The sequence below is a fragment of the Carassius carassius genome, chromosome 14 (genome assembly GCF_963082965.1).
Source record: "Carassius carassius chromosome 14, fCarCar2.1, whole genome shotgun sequence".
NCBI classification, from domain to species: Eukaryota; Metazoa; Chordata; class Actinopteri; order Cypriniformes; family Cyprinidae; genus Carassius; species Carassius carassius.
The window spans coordinates 6,147,532-6,163,569 of record NC_081768.1 but is presented as its reverse complement, the minus strand read 5'-3'; the positions used below and the strand labels follow the sequence as shown (position 1 = coordinate 6,163,569).

At 34.3% G+C, this 16,038-nt stretch overlaps 1 protein-coding gene across 2 annotated transcripts in view; it reads left to right on the top strand.

Annotated features, from left to right (window-relative positions):
• prkg1a (protein kinase cGMP-dependent 1a) overlaps nt 1-15,038 on the top strand; it is a 57,894-nt gene extending 42,856 nt beyond the window's left edge. For both annotated transcript variants that reach the window (XM_059565827.1, XM_059565826.1), the window contains exons 6-18: nt 2,979-3,056; nt 3,147-3,241; nt 6,427-6,492; nt 7,262-7,336; nt 11,264-11,360; nt 11,512-11,651; nt 12,441-12,530; nt 12,627-12,768; nt 13,295-13,458; nt 13,556-13,678; nt 13,758-13,820; nt 13,910-13,976; nt 14,809-15,038. In XM_059565827.1, the coding sequence (XP_059421810.1) occupies nt 2,979-3,056; nt 3,147-3,241; nt 6,427-6,492; nt 7,262-7,336; nt 11,264-11,360; nt 11,512-11,651; nt 12,441-12,530; nt 12,627-12,768; nt 13,295-13,458; nt 13,556-13,678; nt 13,758-13,820; nt 13,910-13,976; nt 14,809-14,907 (1,299 nt within the window). In that variant the 3' untranslated portion in view covers nt 14,908-15,038. The remainder of the gene's footprint in view (nt 1-2,978; nt 3,057-3,146; nt 3,242-6,426; nt 6,493-7,261; nt 7,337-11,263; nt 11,361-11,511; nt 11,652-12,440; nt 12,531-12,626; nt 12,769-13,294; nt 13,459-13,555; nt 13,679-13,757; nt 13,821-13,909; nt 13,977-14,808) is intronic.
• The last annotated feature ends 1,000 nt before the right edge of the window (nt 15,039-16,038 follow it).

Here is a 16,038-nt window from a genome sequence, read left to right as displayed (position 1 = left end):
ATCACAATGACATTGTAAAGGTTTTTTTATTATTATTTTTTGGGTCAGACCACTAGTAAAAGTGTAACTGGGAATTCTATCCAGTCTCTTTCAATCAATATCCCACATACAGTAATGTGTAAATCTGTAATTTTGAAATTGATATATGGCATACATAAGCATATGGCATACTGTTCAATACAGTAACTGTCATCCAAAATGTTCCCATGGTTACATCAGAGCATCCCCCCAGAGTACAGTGTTATATTGACAACATGAAGTGATTTGACTGTCTTATCCGTAAACTATGACACAAGGACTTGTCATTCTGATGGCACTGACATGTTCATTGACACAGATATTTATTTTTGAGAGATGAACTAAGGATTTTGAGCAAGAGACTTGCTTTTGCAGATAATCCATGGTGTTTTGCTATTTGTACGAGTTGTTTTGAGAAATGCACTTACTGTTTTGCCAATCTCAAGGATGATTCAAGAAATGTACCAAAGCAACTGAAAAAAACTGTAAGAAGTTCAGATAAAAAAAGTACAAATTACTCACTTTAAGAAAGCACCTGCCAAGAAAATGTAAATGCATTTCTGCTGAAATATTTTGAAGTATTCACTTTAAGCCTGGGAATGTGAAAAAATCCATCAGGGACTTCTTTTCAGCAATTGAAAGACTCACAACTCAAATTATAAAAGCTCCTCATTCATTTCATCAATAATTTGGGAGCATTTTTAGGCCTTCTTGTCTTGTAGTGAATGCACATGGTTTAATAAGTTGTAGTGGAGTGAATCATAGAGCTGTTTGTACTCTCTCGTCCTGAATAAGCTGGAGAATAACCGGTTCTCAGACAGTCAACATATGAGGTCCACTTTGCACAAAGCATCAAAGGAGCAAAATCAACGTTTTATCAAAGAATAGCATGAAAAGATTAGTCATTGTGAATATCTATGTCATCAGTCAGTCTATCTTTCGCAGAGGTCCACATCACCTCTTCACCTCGTCAGCATATAACGTTTATCACTGGGGAGTGAGTGATGGAGACCCACAGCTCCCCGTGTTTAGGGGTTAAAGGTTGTTGTTTTCCATTCTTTGTGGATTTGTTGATAATATTGCAGTAGCTGTGGTTCGCCTTTGTGATAAAACATGATTCACAGCCTCATAACAATAACACAGCAACTCAGAAATTGGTTTGGCTCTTAATATTAATTGCATTTATGTTCAATATGTCTAATACAGACACTATCAGATTTGTACCGTTTGGACAGTGACAGTGAAACACTGACAGCATTATAAACAAAATGGATTGAGTGGATACAGCTCCGTTTCTGACATACACATTATAATGTTGGTCTCTGGTATATTATATCTACTGTAATATAATGAAATATTCACTGTGTTTATGTTGCCTGCCAACTTTAATAATATTGACTATTTTACTGCAGTATTAATATTTTGAATTGGGTTTGATTTTAAATGTTACATTTTTGTATTAGTTTAGTTTTTTTTATATTTCTATTTAAATTTAATTCGCTTATATTTTATCATTTTACTATGTCAAATTAAAAAAAATTCTGTTATTTATCAAGGCAACATTTTCCAAGTTCTCCAATATTTTATTTCAGCGTTATTTTGAGTACCACAAAATATTTTAATAGCTTTTAGTTAACAATAACAACACTGATGCTTGTTAATGTTTTAATTTACATCAAAACACACATCTACTTTTAAATGGATTTCAATGGCAATGTCATTTGCAGAGAGTGGAAGGGAGTCTCTTCAGCTAATAATTGACCTTAAAAGAAAAAGCTTTTTGAATGTAAAGCTTTTTGAATGTAAATGATAATTTTGCATGTGTAATTATGTTGGAGATGAAAATGAAAAGAATGAAAGGGTGGAATTTTTCCTTCTGTCATCATCTATGTGGTCACTTCTATTTGATGCAGCTCCTCCATTAATTGCACATACACAGTAGCTGCATGAATTTAGAGTCCAGATATATCTGAATCTTAACATTACTGAATATTCACACTGACTTGAGTGCTTTCCATTGGGAAGTATTCACTCATCTTAAACAGTCTAGCTACAACTGTACTTAAAAAACATTTTTACATCTAAGCTACACTTAAATACAACAAACATACACTTATAAATAGAAAATAATAGATATACTGTTCAAAATCAAGACATTTTTGGACACTTTATTCTCAAAAGTTATGAGTATGTTATTTGCACGTGATGTTTAGTTAGGTGATGATATTCAGATTTTTTTATTGGATATCTAAATCATATCTACAAAATTACATCATACATATCAATTAATTTATAGGGTTTTTATTATAAAATCTTTACTTTTATTCATATCATTCATTAAAAATATAAATACAGCAATGTATTTTAACAAAGAAACATATAATTTTAGGACCATTAAGATTTTTCTAGCAAAAATCTGTCATTGTGAAATCTGTTGCAAATAATAAAAATACAAACAAAAATTTATTTTTACATATTTTGTTTTACAAATGTCTCGCAAGCATGCAAGTAAAAATATATGATTTAATTTACATTTTAAGTATATAAATCCTGGTAGAATTTGTTGTTCTGAATTATAAGTTTTTTATTTATGATCATTTTGTGGATAATAAATGAAAATGTTGTCTCCTGTCACTGCAGGTGTGTATGTGGATGTTTTGTTGGAGGTCAGACTCTAGGTGATGTTAGAACAAAGTGTTTGCTTGTGTCAGTCTTTGTGGGCTTCGGTTTCCTATTTGCTGGTCGTATCTGATTTCAGACCAATGTGTCTGGAGGTCAAGGTCTTAGATAGCACACCGAAGGTCAGAGAGATGTTGTGCTCCTCTTTTCCATTTAGAAATCTGCTGGGTCTTGTGTCGGCACATCCTTTATTCATACCGTCTTCGTAGAAAGTGTCACCTGTATTTTTCTCCATCATCTGTTTCCATATCATCTTGACATCCTCAATTTTCTCTCTCTAGACCCACTATGAGGATGGCGACTACATCATTCGCCAGGGGGCAAGAGGAGACACATTCTTCATTATCAGTAAAGGAAAGGTGAGTCTATTTCAGTGCAAAGAGCAAGCAGTGATGGTGTGAAGATGATCCCATGCTAATATCTCTTCCTCTTGTTCTCACCTCGCCCAGGTGACGATGACTCAAGAGGACTGTCCAGGTCAGGAGCCCGTCTATTTGCGTTCTATGGGGAAAGGAGACTCTTTTGGGGAAAAAGCCCTACAGGGGTGAGACTGTCCTCTACACTACTGTTAAAGTCAGAGTTAATGCCAAATTTAAACTCTAAACTGGATATTTGGAGGCACATCCAAGACGGTTTCTCATAACCTGTCAAGGTTTTATAAGATTCACATATAATTAAAGATAAACAGTCTGCTTTTAGGTCTAGTTTTTGCTTTTTGACATTTTCAACCTCCAAAAACATCATTTAATGCAGAAAATCTCAATCTTGTTTCTTTTAATGAGAAAAAGATATTTATAGTAATAAATTACATTAATAGGAACTGGATAACAATCACTTCTGAGAATTATGAAAAAAATCTTAATGCATTATGGGAATGAAAATTCCTCATTAAAAGTGTTATAGTAATAATAATATAATAATAACATGAAAAAAGTATTTTGATCATATGGTAAAAAGTGACCTGGGGTGCGTTTCCCAAAACCATAGTTGCTAACCTGTTAGCAATAGGAAATTGCATTGCAACCAACAAAGTTGCTAACTTAGTTAGCAGCTATGGTTTTGAGAAACGCACCCCTGGGCAGGTTTTTGTGAGATATTAGTTTTTAAAGGATGTGGTGCCATCTTGTGGCTGCTTATAAAAGCACTCTTGGAATTGTAAGAAGTTTTGGAATCGTAATCTGTTTAGAGCGGCTGCGCTTGCATAGCAAACACATGACATTACATTCACACAATCTTTAAAAGCACTGTTCGCTCACTTTCTCTTATGACTGAATAAAAACAGGTTTATTCAGGAGTTTTATTAAACAAAATCTTGCACCACCGTTTGAGTCCCGGCTCATGGAAAAAAATGTCCAGCTCATGCTCGTCCATACAAAATATGTGAAAAAGCAATAGTATCACAGAGTGGTCACTAGTTAATGAGACAAAAAACGAATTTGTGCATATACTTGACCAAAGCGGGTTCTTGAATTTACATCTGTCAAGAGATATTTACCTCAAAGAAGAAAGTACATGTAGCCTATACTTTACTTTTGTACACTTTCTAGGCTGCACTGCACTTTTTAGTGAAGTGTTTTGATAGATTTTTTTTTTTTTACCAAACCTTATCACATGCCCTCATAACACTTGGACAGTGGGGCACAAGTCATGTGTGATCAATCTGTGGTACTTTACAGTATTTAGATACTTTTTTTTTTTTCTTAAAAGTTTGAAGCTGGTTCCTTGTCACTCCCATTATATGGACGAGCATAAACTCCATTTTTTTCTCTTTTTGTTGTCTAAAACATCAACAGGGTAACTTAATAATGACTTAATTTAATTTTTTTTGGGTGAATGATCCCTTTTATTCCATTCATTTCTATTCTATTGTCTTCATGTTTATCATGCTCCATTCCATTCGGTTTTGTTCTATTTAAGTGTGCTTTATTCTGTTCTATTCTATTCTTTTCCTGTAGTGGTGTCTGGTTTAAGGGGACTGTTTACTCTGATTATAATCCCGCGTTTGGTTGTGTTACTAAGAAACAGTGATCCTGAGAGCATGCTGATATGCTCCGTTGTGTATCAGGTGTCCTGCTCGGCAGTCTTCTGATGCGAGCTGCGAGGTTGTGATCGGAGGTGAAATATAGGCCAGAACATTGTGTGCGGTCAGTCTGATTCCTCGGAGATCAATTAAATGCTGTCCTGTAAGAGCTCACGCTTTACGGAGATCATTAACCGTGTCCAGAACTTCATAAAAGAATCTCTTGATCCTGGAATTAAATTCATATGTGTGTCTATGTGCATTCTGAAGCATTTGACACCTGATTGGTTCACAGACACGTTTGGCAGAGCTGATGATATCGGTTTTTCATGCCGTGTTTCCTCAAGCTGGTGAACGTGTCCCACTTACAGCACACTGACCCACACTCCTGGGATAGTTCACCAAAAAATCTAAATTGTACACATATTGAACATAAATAGGGATCAAGACAGTTAAATAAAAATAAAAGCACTCTACAATAATTCTGTACCTATATAAAGGTAGTTTTTTGTCCTTTTGTGCAGCTGTTTTAAGAAAAAAAGTTATTTTAGCATTCTGCAAAAAATATTTTGTGTTTAAAGGAAGAATGAATTTTATATGGGTTTAGAATGTCATTGAAAGTGAGTAAATGATGACAGATTTCCTCTTCTCCTCTGTCTCTTTGTGTTCAGTAATATTGTGCAGCAGCTGTGACCTTTGAAGTAGCGTTATTGTGTATTTGTGCTGTGACAGCTTTAGAGCCGATGTGTTGTGAAGAATTCTCACCTCTGCAAGTATAAGTGTGTTTCGCTAGAAATGGATCCGGTGTGTGCGTGCGTGTGTGTGTGTGTGTGTGTGTGTGTGTGTGTGTGTGGTGTCCGGCAGTATTTGCAGTTGGACACAGGAGCAGACACTGCGCGTGCATGTGTGTGTTTACCATTTAGTGTCCAGCCCTTTTTGCATTCAGAGAGCTGTGTGTGAGAGCTCTTTCTTCAGACAGAACTGCCAGTGATGGGACAGATGTCACATAGTGATTGTTTTAGCGTACTGTACTGTAGTAGTATATGCATGCGTATAGCAGTGCTCTGGTCAGACGGTAGTGGAAACACAAAGCATCATGAGGTCAGAGTGGGATTCAGACTCTGATGACTGCGACTGGGGCGACAGTGAGGAAGAGGACAGTCTGCAAACTCTGAGGCACGCTGACTTCATTCTTTGATCAGTTGAAACTGATAATTTAGATATTATAATTTAGATTTGAATAACTATTTTAGTAATTTATTTGACTCATGACTTTAAATCAAAATTATTTTCAATTTTGTGAACTAATATAAATTGTGCTTACACAATTGATTATAAATTGACTTTTCTCTTTATATGTATGTGTATATACATATTTATTTTTTATTTGTGTTGTTTTAATTTTGTGTTGTTTTATTACTGTAAACATACATTTGAATATTTATGTATAATTATGAATTATTATAATTATAAATAGTATTAAACATTTGTATATTATACATTATATTTAGGATACTTATAATTCATTTTAATAGCTTTAATTTTTTAAATTAATATTAACATATTTATCTATAATTACTTTAATAGTATTAACATTTTATTTAAATGTTCAAATGAATACAATATTTATTATTATTGTAGTTGTAATATTTAAACTAATATATTTACATTTATTATATCTTTGTACTGCGCCTGTGTTTTTTGAACAGGGAGGATGTCAGAACAGCTAATGTCATCGCAGCAGAGTCTGTCACCTGCCTTGTGATTGACAGAGAGTGAGTATATGTCACGTTTATCTTGTGCCAAGAGTTTTTTTATATACACTGCTTAAACATCACAAGTGTCACTGACATTCCAGCAGAAGTAATTCAGTCCAGGTTTTCCAGTTCATTGAACATCTGTGGATTTTACACTGGTCTTTCTATTTGTGTGTGTGTGTGTAACACAGAATCTGTGGGTTTGAAGTGCTTATCTGCTCCCTTATAGAACTCAATAAATCAAGCTCAACCTAAATAGCTAAAGTGTCACGTGTGTCAATAAGCTGGAAAGATTGAGACAGACAGAGAGAGAGAAGCGCATATGTGCCCTCCGGCGGGGAAAACTCTCTTTCCTGATTATGGTACATTTCAATCTGAAGTATTTCATTTAGATATTAAATTTTCACTATATATTAGTACTGACTTTCTAAGTTAAGAAAAAGACATGAAATAAAAATTAACAGTCATTTGAGGGATAGATCTTCAACTTTACATGAGTTCATTCTTAAAAGTTAAATATATGTGCAGATATGTTCTCACATTAGACGTTTCTAATGAAATTATCAATTTTAATACAGATTACTGTATATATATGTGTGTGTGTGTGTGTGTATATGTATATGTATATATATATATATATATATATATATATATATATATATATATATATATATATATTTTTATTTTTATTTTTTTATTGTAGTAATATTTCACAATATTGCTGATTTCCTGCACAGTAGTGTATTTGTAATAAAGATGAAATCTTTCTGTTTGTGCCATTTTTTAGCTCATACAAACACCTGATTGGAGGTCTGGAAGACATGTCCAACAAAAGCAGTGAAGACGCAGAGGCAAAAGCAAAGTAGGTCAAATCATCTTCGAAGACGTTCTTATTCTGTTTTCTTCCCCAGATCCGTTTGTAATATTTTTTCTATATCACTTCATCACCACAAGGGAAATGTATCTTTTTATATGACATGACGCTATCAAAAGAATCGTGGACAGTATGTTAGTTGAGTTAGTGATGTCATGTCCATATCTGTTTATGTAGAATCTGATGCATATCGCACAGAAAAATTGCTCCAATAATATGTTGGCTTTTTTACAATTTCTAAATGCGAACCAGGTTTATCGGTTGGTGAGTGATGAGAAACAAAGTCATATTTACAGGCTTCCATGCTGTTACAGTTATGGTTGTTCAAAGCATAACGTTTGGGAAAAATATTAAATTTTGTTTTTTGTTCAGTTGAGTTTTGTTTGAGACAAGATGATGTTGAGCACAGGGTTAAAGGTTTTGGTCAGTAAGATATTTCAAGGTTTTTGAAAGAAGTCTCTTATGCTCATCAAAATACAGCAAAAACTGTTTTTAAATAATATTTAAAATACAATTGAATTATTCAAGTGATGTTTTCAATCTTAATATATTTTAAAATGTAATGTATTTCTGTGATACAAAGCTGAATTTCCAGCATCGTTACTCCAGTCTTCAGTGTCACATGATTCTTCAGAAACAATTCTCATATGAAGATGAAAGATGAATATAGCTGTGCAGCTACCTTGATAAAATATTTGAATAGTAAGTTCAAAAGAACAACATTTATTCAAAATATAAATCTTTTGTAACATTATAAATGTCTTTCCTGTCACTTTTCATCAATTGAATGCATCCTTAATAGTGAATAAAAGAAAGAATTAATAAATAGATCTTACTGACCCCAAACTTTTTCTGATTTGGTTGGTACTAGTAAAATGCAAAAGTCTAGCAACAATTACAATGCAGTTGTCAAAGGGCAACTCAAGGATGTTTACTGTAACTCTAGAGCTGTAAAGCAGAAAAGGCTGTGCTAGCATGCAGAAGACATGTTATATAAGATCCAGCAACTGTTCATGATCTGAAGAAACATGATGAGAAAGCGATGCAATCATTGTGCGGCGATGAGAAAATAATCCGTTCAGAGAAATGTGAAACCTTATCACATTTCACTGAGAGAATATCAGACACACAGAGAGAGAAAGAGGGATTCTGGGACAGTTCAAAAACTCAGTTCCCACTTCTGTCATATCTAAACCGAAATAGAAACTTATCCTCCTCTTATCTGCTCATCTGCAATGTAAATGAGCTCTGATGAATAATGAAGAGGTGTCTGCAGCCTGTGTGACTTTCATAGATTAAAGCTTATTAAGACACATCTACAGCTGTCACCTCCTGCACTGCATCCCCCGTTATCCAAACTACAAACCTGTAAATAAATCTCCAGCTGCCACGCTGACAGATAGAGAACACTCTAATGAGACAAGTGTGTACAGATCTCCTGGACTTAAGGTGTCATTTCTGCATCACTAAGAGCACCAAACAGAAATGCAAAAATATCTTATCAAGTTTTGAACACTCCTCTTGGCTTCATATTAAAATATATATGCAGTGTGTGTATATACAGATATACCACAAAACCAGTCATAAGTCGCACAGGTGTATTTGTAGAAATAGCCAACAATACATTGTATGGGTCAAAATTATCTATTTTTATTTTATGCCAAAAATCATTAGGATATAAGTAAAGATCATGTTCCATCAAGATATTTTGTAAATTTCCTACCGTAAATACAGTATATCAAAACATAATTTTAGTAATATGCATTGCTAAGAACTTAAAGGCCGATTTTCTTAATGCTTTGAATTTTTAAATTAATTTATTAATTAATTTTTTGCACCATCGGATTTCAGATATTCAAATAGTTGTATCTCAGCCAATTATTGTCCTATCCTAACAAACATACATCAATGGATGTATTCAGCTAATTTATTTATGCAATTCAATAAATAAATAAATAAATAAAATAAAAAAATAAAAAATACCCTTATGACTTGTTTTTTGGTTCAGGTTCACGTATATATAAATGCACAGTAATGAATGTGCAATTGATATCAAGCCATTGCAAATACAAAAGACAAAATATCTCCAAATGTATTAAAATATTTGTTAGTTTATTTTTTACAAATAATTATGAAAAAAATATTTTACTTAGTTAAATGTTATATTATTTAAAATGTTGCCATATTTTACTTTTTATTATTATAAACATATTACCTTATAACTTATTTTCTATACTTTTAACCTATTAAAAAACGGTATAATTTATTTTTATTAATAATAATCATACAAATAATTTTTACTGATCCTTCCATTTAAAAAAAAAAATACTTTTAAGTTGCAGTAATGCACATCGAAATCAAGACATTGCAAAATACATAAGATGCAGTCCATAAAGAACCTATAAAGCTCCATGTTGCCACCTTGTGGTCAATCAAAATTAACTATTACACCAACAATGAATTAGAGAAACCATGACCCAATAATCAGCAGTGCCTTCCAGGTTAATATTTTAATCAAAGCGGTTTTAAAACTAATTTTGTTGATTCCGCAGGCATAAAATATCAGTAAATTGTCTAGCAGAAATGTGAAAATCATGTCAGTGTTGCTAGGTGCCAGACCTTTTTATCAGCATGCATGGGCACAAAGAAGGTTGGAAGCTAGCACCACTGTCACAAATTTGACTTTTTTTTTCCCCCTGATGGTCACACATACACATGCCTGTTTCTTCCTTGAGAGTTTTAATCTCAATTATGCTTTCGTTTATTGAGTTAAGACATGCGACACACATTTGAATGCAGGGGATGTTTTCAGATGGCTGAAAGGACTGAAAGCTGGATTAAAAAGTCACTTTGTGCAATCCACTGTGTGCTTGCAGCTGGAGAATGAATATCTTCTGTTTATAGTCTTAACAAGAGTTGTGGCTTGTATCCATGCCTCTTTCCAAAACTGCACTCTTGTTTGTGCATTAAAGATCATGCCAGCTCTGTACATCCCTGACCCTGCCAGCCTAGTAACTGATTATGTGAAAAGGATTGAATAATATCTAAAGCACGCTTTGCGTATGTCTGCTGGTTTTTACGACCCTTGGCAGTGTGCATGGAAAATCTTAAACTCTGTGTGACACTGCAAAGCGGTTTTTGCCAAGCTAAACTGCAGCTCAATCGTGTCATTGGCCATGGCTCAAGCGAAGGGATTTGATTGGCCAGTTCTGCATCATGGCCTCATATAAGCACTTTGATTGGAGGAAAATATGACAGTATCCAGGTCACAGGACAGTCTGCAAACAGACATCCAGCAGCAATTTAGTTGCAATGTCATAGAATCCTTATGCCATTCTGACCTCTAATTAATCATCTGTATGATCTTTGCAAATATCAGTGATGAATAAAAAATATTTTCATGAAGGTGATCTGATGCAAACTCCTTGATTTTCACAGCCAAAACCCTGTTTAGTTGCATTCAAAATAAAATATTATATTATAGCAACAAAAAGTAACCTATAATTGTTTGCCAAATTTCAAATTTTTTTTATCCCATTTTTTCTGGTTATACATAACATATACATTAATACAGAAAAGATAGACTGAATGAGGTATGTTTACATTGCCCTTCAGGACTTAAACTAAAGTCATTAAAATAATAATAATGATAATAATAATAATCGGATAGTAATAATCCTGTTTAAACAAATATACTATTCATTTCCATTTAAAAAGCATCCCAGAATGCACCTTATGAAGTGTCAGAATATATCTTGCTTGTGCAGTGCTGTGATCTAGACAAACACTGATGAAAATTACATGAGATTTGAGTTTTGGGTTGCCCCACTAGACAGACCAAGGGAATAACTGCGATTTTTCTTCCATTCACTTTTCTTTTATTCCACTTTTTTTTCCCTGCTTGTTGAAATGCAGATACGAGGTAGAGAACGCATTCTTCTCCAACCTAAACCTGTCTGACTTCAACATCATCGACACTCTTGGTGTTGGAGGATTTGGCCGTGTTGAGCTGGTAACACAGAACGACATGTGGATTTTTGAATATATTGTGTATTGCAATTAAAGTTAATAATATTATAGTCATTCATTCAGATATAACTGTGTGTGTGTGTGTGAGAAAAAAGTTGAAGTAATAGTTTTAACTCCCCATCTTTTGTTTTCAGGTGCAGCTCAAGAGCGATGAGTTGAAGACATTTGCGATGAAGATCTTAAAGAAGCGCCACATTGTGGACACGAGACAACAGGAGCACATCCGCTCGGAGAAACTGATCATGCAGGAGGCACATTCAGACTTTATAGTCAGGTACCTACTACTGCATTACACTTCAGTGATTTGTATCCAGTATTATTTTAGTGTCAGTAATATCTTCTTGTAGTTTTTGTTATATTTTGAATTAGATTGAATTTTTATATTTTACATTTTTATAATTGACATGTTAGAGTTTAAATAATTTTGGTGAGTTTTTATTCTATTAAGTTTTCAAGTTTGTACTTTTAGTTTATTTCAGTACTTCAACTTCAAAACTAAAATTAGGAATTTTATAAATTCCTATAAATTTATAAAATTTATTAAATTTATTAATTTTAGTTATTGATAACAGTCCATTTTGTCCCTATGGGTCTCTTTTTTGTCACTTTTTACATTTCTAATTTTTTGCTACATTTGAATGAGATGACACCTGGTGACTTTTATGAACACACACACACACACACACACGAATAAAACATTAATTGACATAATTCAGATATGATAAAGGGTCAAAAAATATAAAGTAGCACTTGGCATCGGTCAAAAAATGACAGAATATTAATGAAAAGAATAAACATTTAATGGCAAAAATAGGTAATAAAAATAGGATAAATAGCATAGTATTATAAAATCTCCCCCAAAATTCTAAATAATAATAACAAAAAATACTGAACAAAAATATATTAGATAGTTTTTTTCTGAAGAAAAAAAACCCCATTACATTTCAAGTACATATCAAGGTATTTTTTAGCTTTGACATCAGAAATGTGAAGTGAAACGTGAAAATAGATTAACCTGATTCTGTAGAATGGCGTTTTGACTGTGTTCCTCTTGTTTTCTTAGACTCTATAGGACATTTAAGGACAGTAAGTACCTCTATATGCTGATGGAGGCGTGTTTAGGTGGAGAACTGTGGACTATTCTCAGAGACCGGTGAGACCTGTCAATTCACTCTAGATCAATGTGTTTTTGTTCACTTGCTGTCTGAATTTCAACAACACAACAGTCCTGTTTCTTTCCTAATCACAGGGGCAACTTTGATGATTCAACTACGCGCTTTTACACGGCATGTGTGGTGGAGGCGTTCGCTTACCTGCATTCCAAAGGCATCATATACAGAGACCTCAAACCAGAGAACCTGATACTAGACCACAGAGGCTACGCCAAACTGGTGAGGACAGTAAAGGCATTGGATATGGACACCTAATTCTCGCCCTCTAGTAGTTTCATGAGATAAAAAGACAATAATAGCCTGCAGTCACCTAGAACATTGTGCTGAATCTACATATAAGAGTCTATTAATGTTAGTACATTAGATAATAAAATAACAAACCAATTAGTACTTATAAAAGGATAGTGCACAAAAAATAAGTCTGTTAGGTGTATATATATATATATATATGATTTTCTTCTGTTCACGTGTTGGTCCTCTTATACAGTAGGTGTATTTTTCTCAAAATCTCACCCTCATGTCATTCTAAACGAGTGTGATTTTTTTTTGTAACAGATTTTTTTAATGAATTCTGAATTGATTCAAAATTATTCAAAAATGTATATTTTGCATTAGACAAGAAAAAAAGTTTAGTAAATAATGGTTCTTATTTTTGGATGGACTGTCCCTTTAAAGAAGTCAGATTTAGCTTGTGTCAGAGTAGACTCAAGCTTGAAAATTAAAATCTTGGGTAAATCTTTTAAAGGTGGATTTTGGCTTTGCTAAGAAGATCGGCTTTGGGAAGAAGACGTGGACATTCTGTGGTACACCAGAGTATGTGGCTCCAGAGATCATCCTGAATAAAGGTCATGACATCTCTGCAGATTACTGGTCCCTCGGCATCCTCATGTACGAGCTGCTGACTGGCAGGTAAGGAACAGGGCTTCGTGTGTTAATTAAACATTATTAAAGTATTAGGATTTATAATTTATACTACACATGCAATGGTTTTTAAATCCATTTTCAGTCCTCCTTTTTCAGGACCGGATCCAATGAAAACATACAACATCATTCTTAGAGGCATCGACATGATAGAATTCCCTAAAAAAATTACCAAAAATGCTGCCAATCTCATCAAAAAGCTATGCAGGTGTGTGCATCACTATAAACCCCACTGGCTGTCTATTAGCAGATCTTTTTAATGCAGATTTCTCTTTTCTTCTTCTTAGAGACACGCCGTCTGAAAGATTAGGAAACTTGAAAAACGGAGTCAAAGACATCCAGAAGCACAAGTGAGTTTGATATTTGCTTTAAAACATGAACATGAAAAATATGCTGATATAGTTTTATGAATCGTCTCATGTTATGAACATGTTTGCAGATGGTTTGAAGGGTTTAACTGGGACGGATTGAGGAAGGGCACACTGACGCCCCCCATCATACCTAATGTAAGTGCTTACGCTCATGCAAGGCAGATTTTACACTGATGTTAGAACAGAAACATACTATGCAAGTACTTTATGCATTACAGGGTTTTTGCTGTAATGGTCACAAGTCTTAAAGTGAAGTGAAGTGAAGTGACATTCAGCCAAGTATGGTGACCCATACTCAGAATTTGTGCTCTGCATTTAACCCATCCGAAATGCACACACACAGAGCAGTGAACACACACACACACACACTGTGAACACACACCCGGAGCAGTGTTAAAGGTATAGTTAAAGGTATAGTTCACCCGAAAATGAAAATTCTGTCATTAATTATTCACCCTCATGTTGTTCCAAACCTGTAAGAACTTTGTTCACCTTCATGAAATCTGAGAGCTTTCTGACCCTGCATATTTTTCTTAAAATAAATTAATGCTATTGCTCAGCAGGGATGCATTAAATTATTCAAGAGTGACAGTAAAGATGTTTTTAATGTTGCAAAAGATTTATATTTCAAATGAATGTCAAATAAATTGTAGGCCACCAAATCAGCATATTAGAATGATTTCTGAAGGAACATGGGACACTGAAGACTGGAGGGATGATGCTGAAAATTCAGCTTTGCTGTCACAGGAATAAATTACATTTTAAAATATATTAACAGAAAATATTTATTTTAAATTCTAATATTATTTCACCATATTCCTGTTTTTTTTTTTATTTTTTTTTTTCATCAAATAAATGCAGCCTTGGTGAGCAAAATAGATTTTAAAAACAAAAAAAATCTTACAGACCCAGACTTTAACGAAAGTGTATAATTCGCATGCTAACAGTTTTTTTTTTTTTTTTGTAGCTAACATCATCCACAGACACTAGTAACTTTGACAGCTTTCCTGAGGACAATGAAGAGCCACCACCTGATGATAACTCAGGCTGGGACACAGACTTCTAATCAGGCCCAGACACACAACACTGCTCACATGGGACGTCTGCACTACTGGATGGACTGGAGGAGAAATGTAGGAAGAAGCGGAAGGAGAAGAGGTGGATGAAATGAAGTGACTCTAAAAAGACTGTTGAGACCCGGAGACAAAACATGAATCTCTTGCGTGAGCACGTGTTTGACCCATGATAACCACCTTTACTGTGAGCTGACTGAGGATACAGTCCATTTAGGGAAAAGATTGTGACCTCAGCGATTTGTTCTTCTCCCTGATTGGTTGCGAACTCTTCATTCACCGATCCGTGTGCAGACTACTCGAAAGACGACCACACTATATGTCGCAGGAGTCCAGACAGACCTGAATGTTGTTCTTAAAGTAATACTCATTCGTTATAGCACATGTACATAATAGCATAGCATCACTACCCTGAGAAACTCGCGCATACGCCGGCGTTAACTCTCACGTGCATCACACTCTTCAAACACACATAGACATCATAGACGCATCTTCTCGCCTCTCTTCGCTGTTCATTTATTGTTCTGGCAGATGGTCATTACGGTTTATGATATTCTGAGCCCAGCGCTGGTTTTCTCAAACTTCATCCAATGAAATGATGTGCCTCAAATTCATAGCTCCATTAAAAGTGTACTGTATTTATGGTCTAAGATTTATAAGAATTGGGAGATAAGTACTGACCACTGTGAACAGACAGATTTGAAACAGGAAAAGAGTGTCATTAAAACAGGAACAGATGTGGGACTGATTTACCTTCTATGACCATTCTTAAATTCAAATGCAGGTACAACATAATCCTGATTTCTCACAATATTCAGTCATATCAGATCATGGACAGTATTAGTGCCTTAAATCAACGGCATTCTGCGACGCTCTTCATGCTGCATGTCATAAATGGATCCCTTCAGCCTGCTGCTGTCCATCAGACGCTCTCTGTCTAGTTGTTTTTTTTACACAATAAAACAACTGTTTTAGACACCACCTGTGTCCTCACATGGTCTGCCACTGTCTTTTATGGATCTGAAATGTTTAAAATGTGAATTGTTTTAGGGTTGGTCTTTTTTATTTAGGAAACTTTCATTTATTTCTATGATTCAAAGCTGAATTTTTAGCATCATTACTGC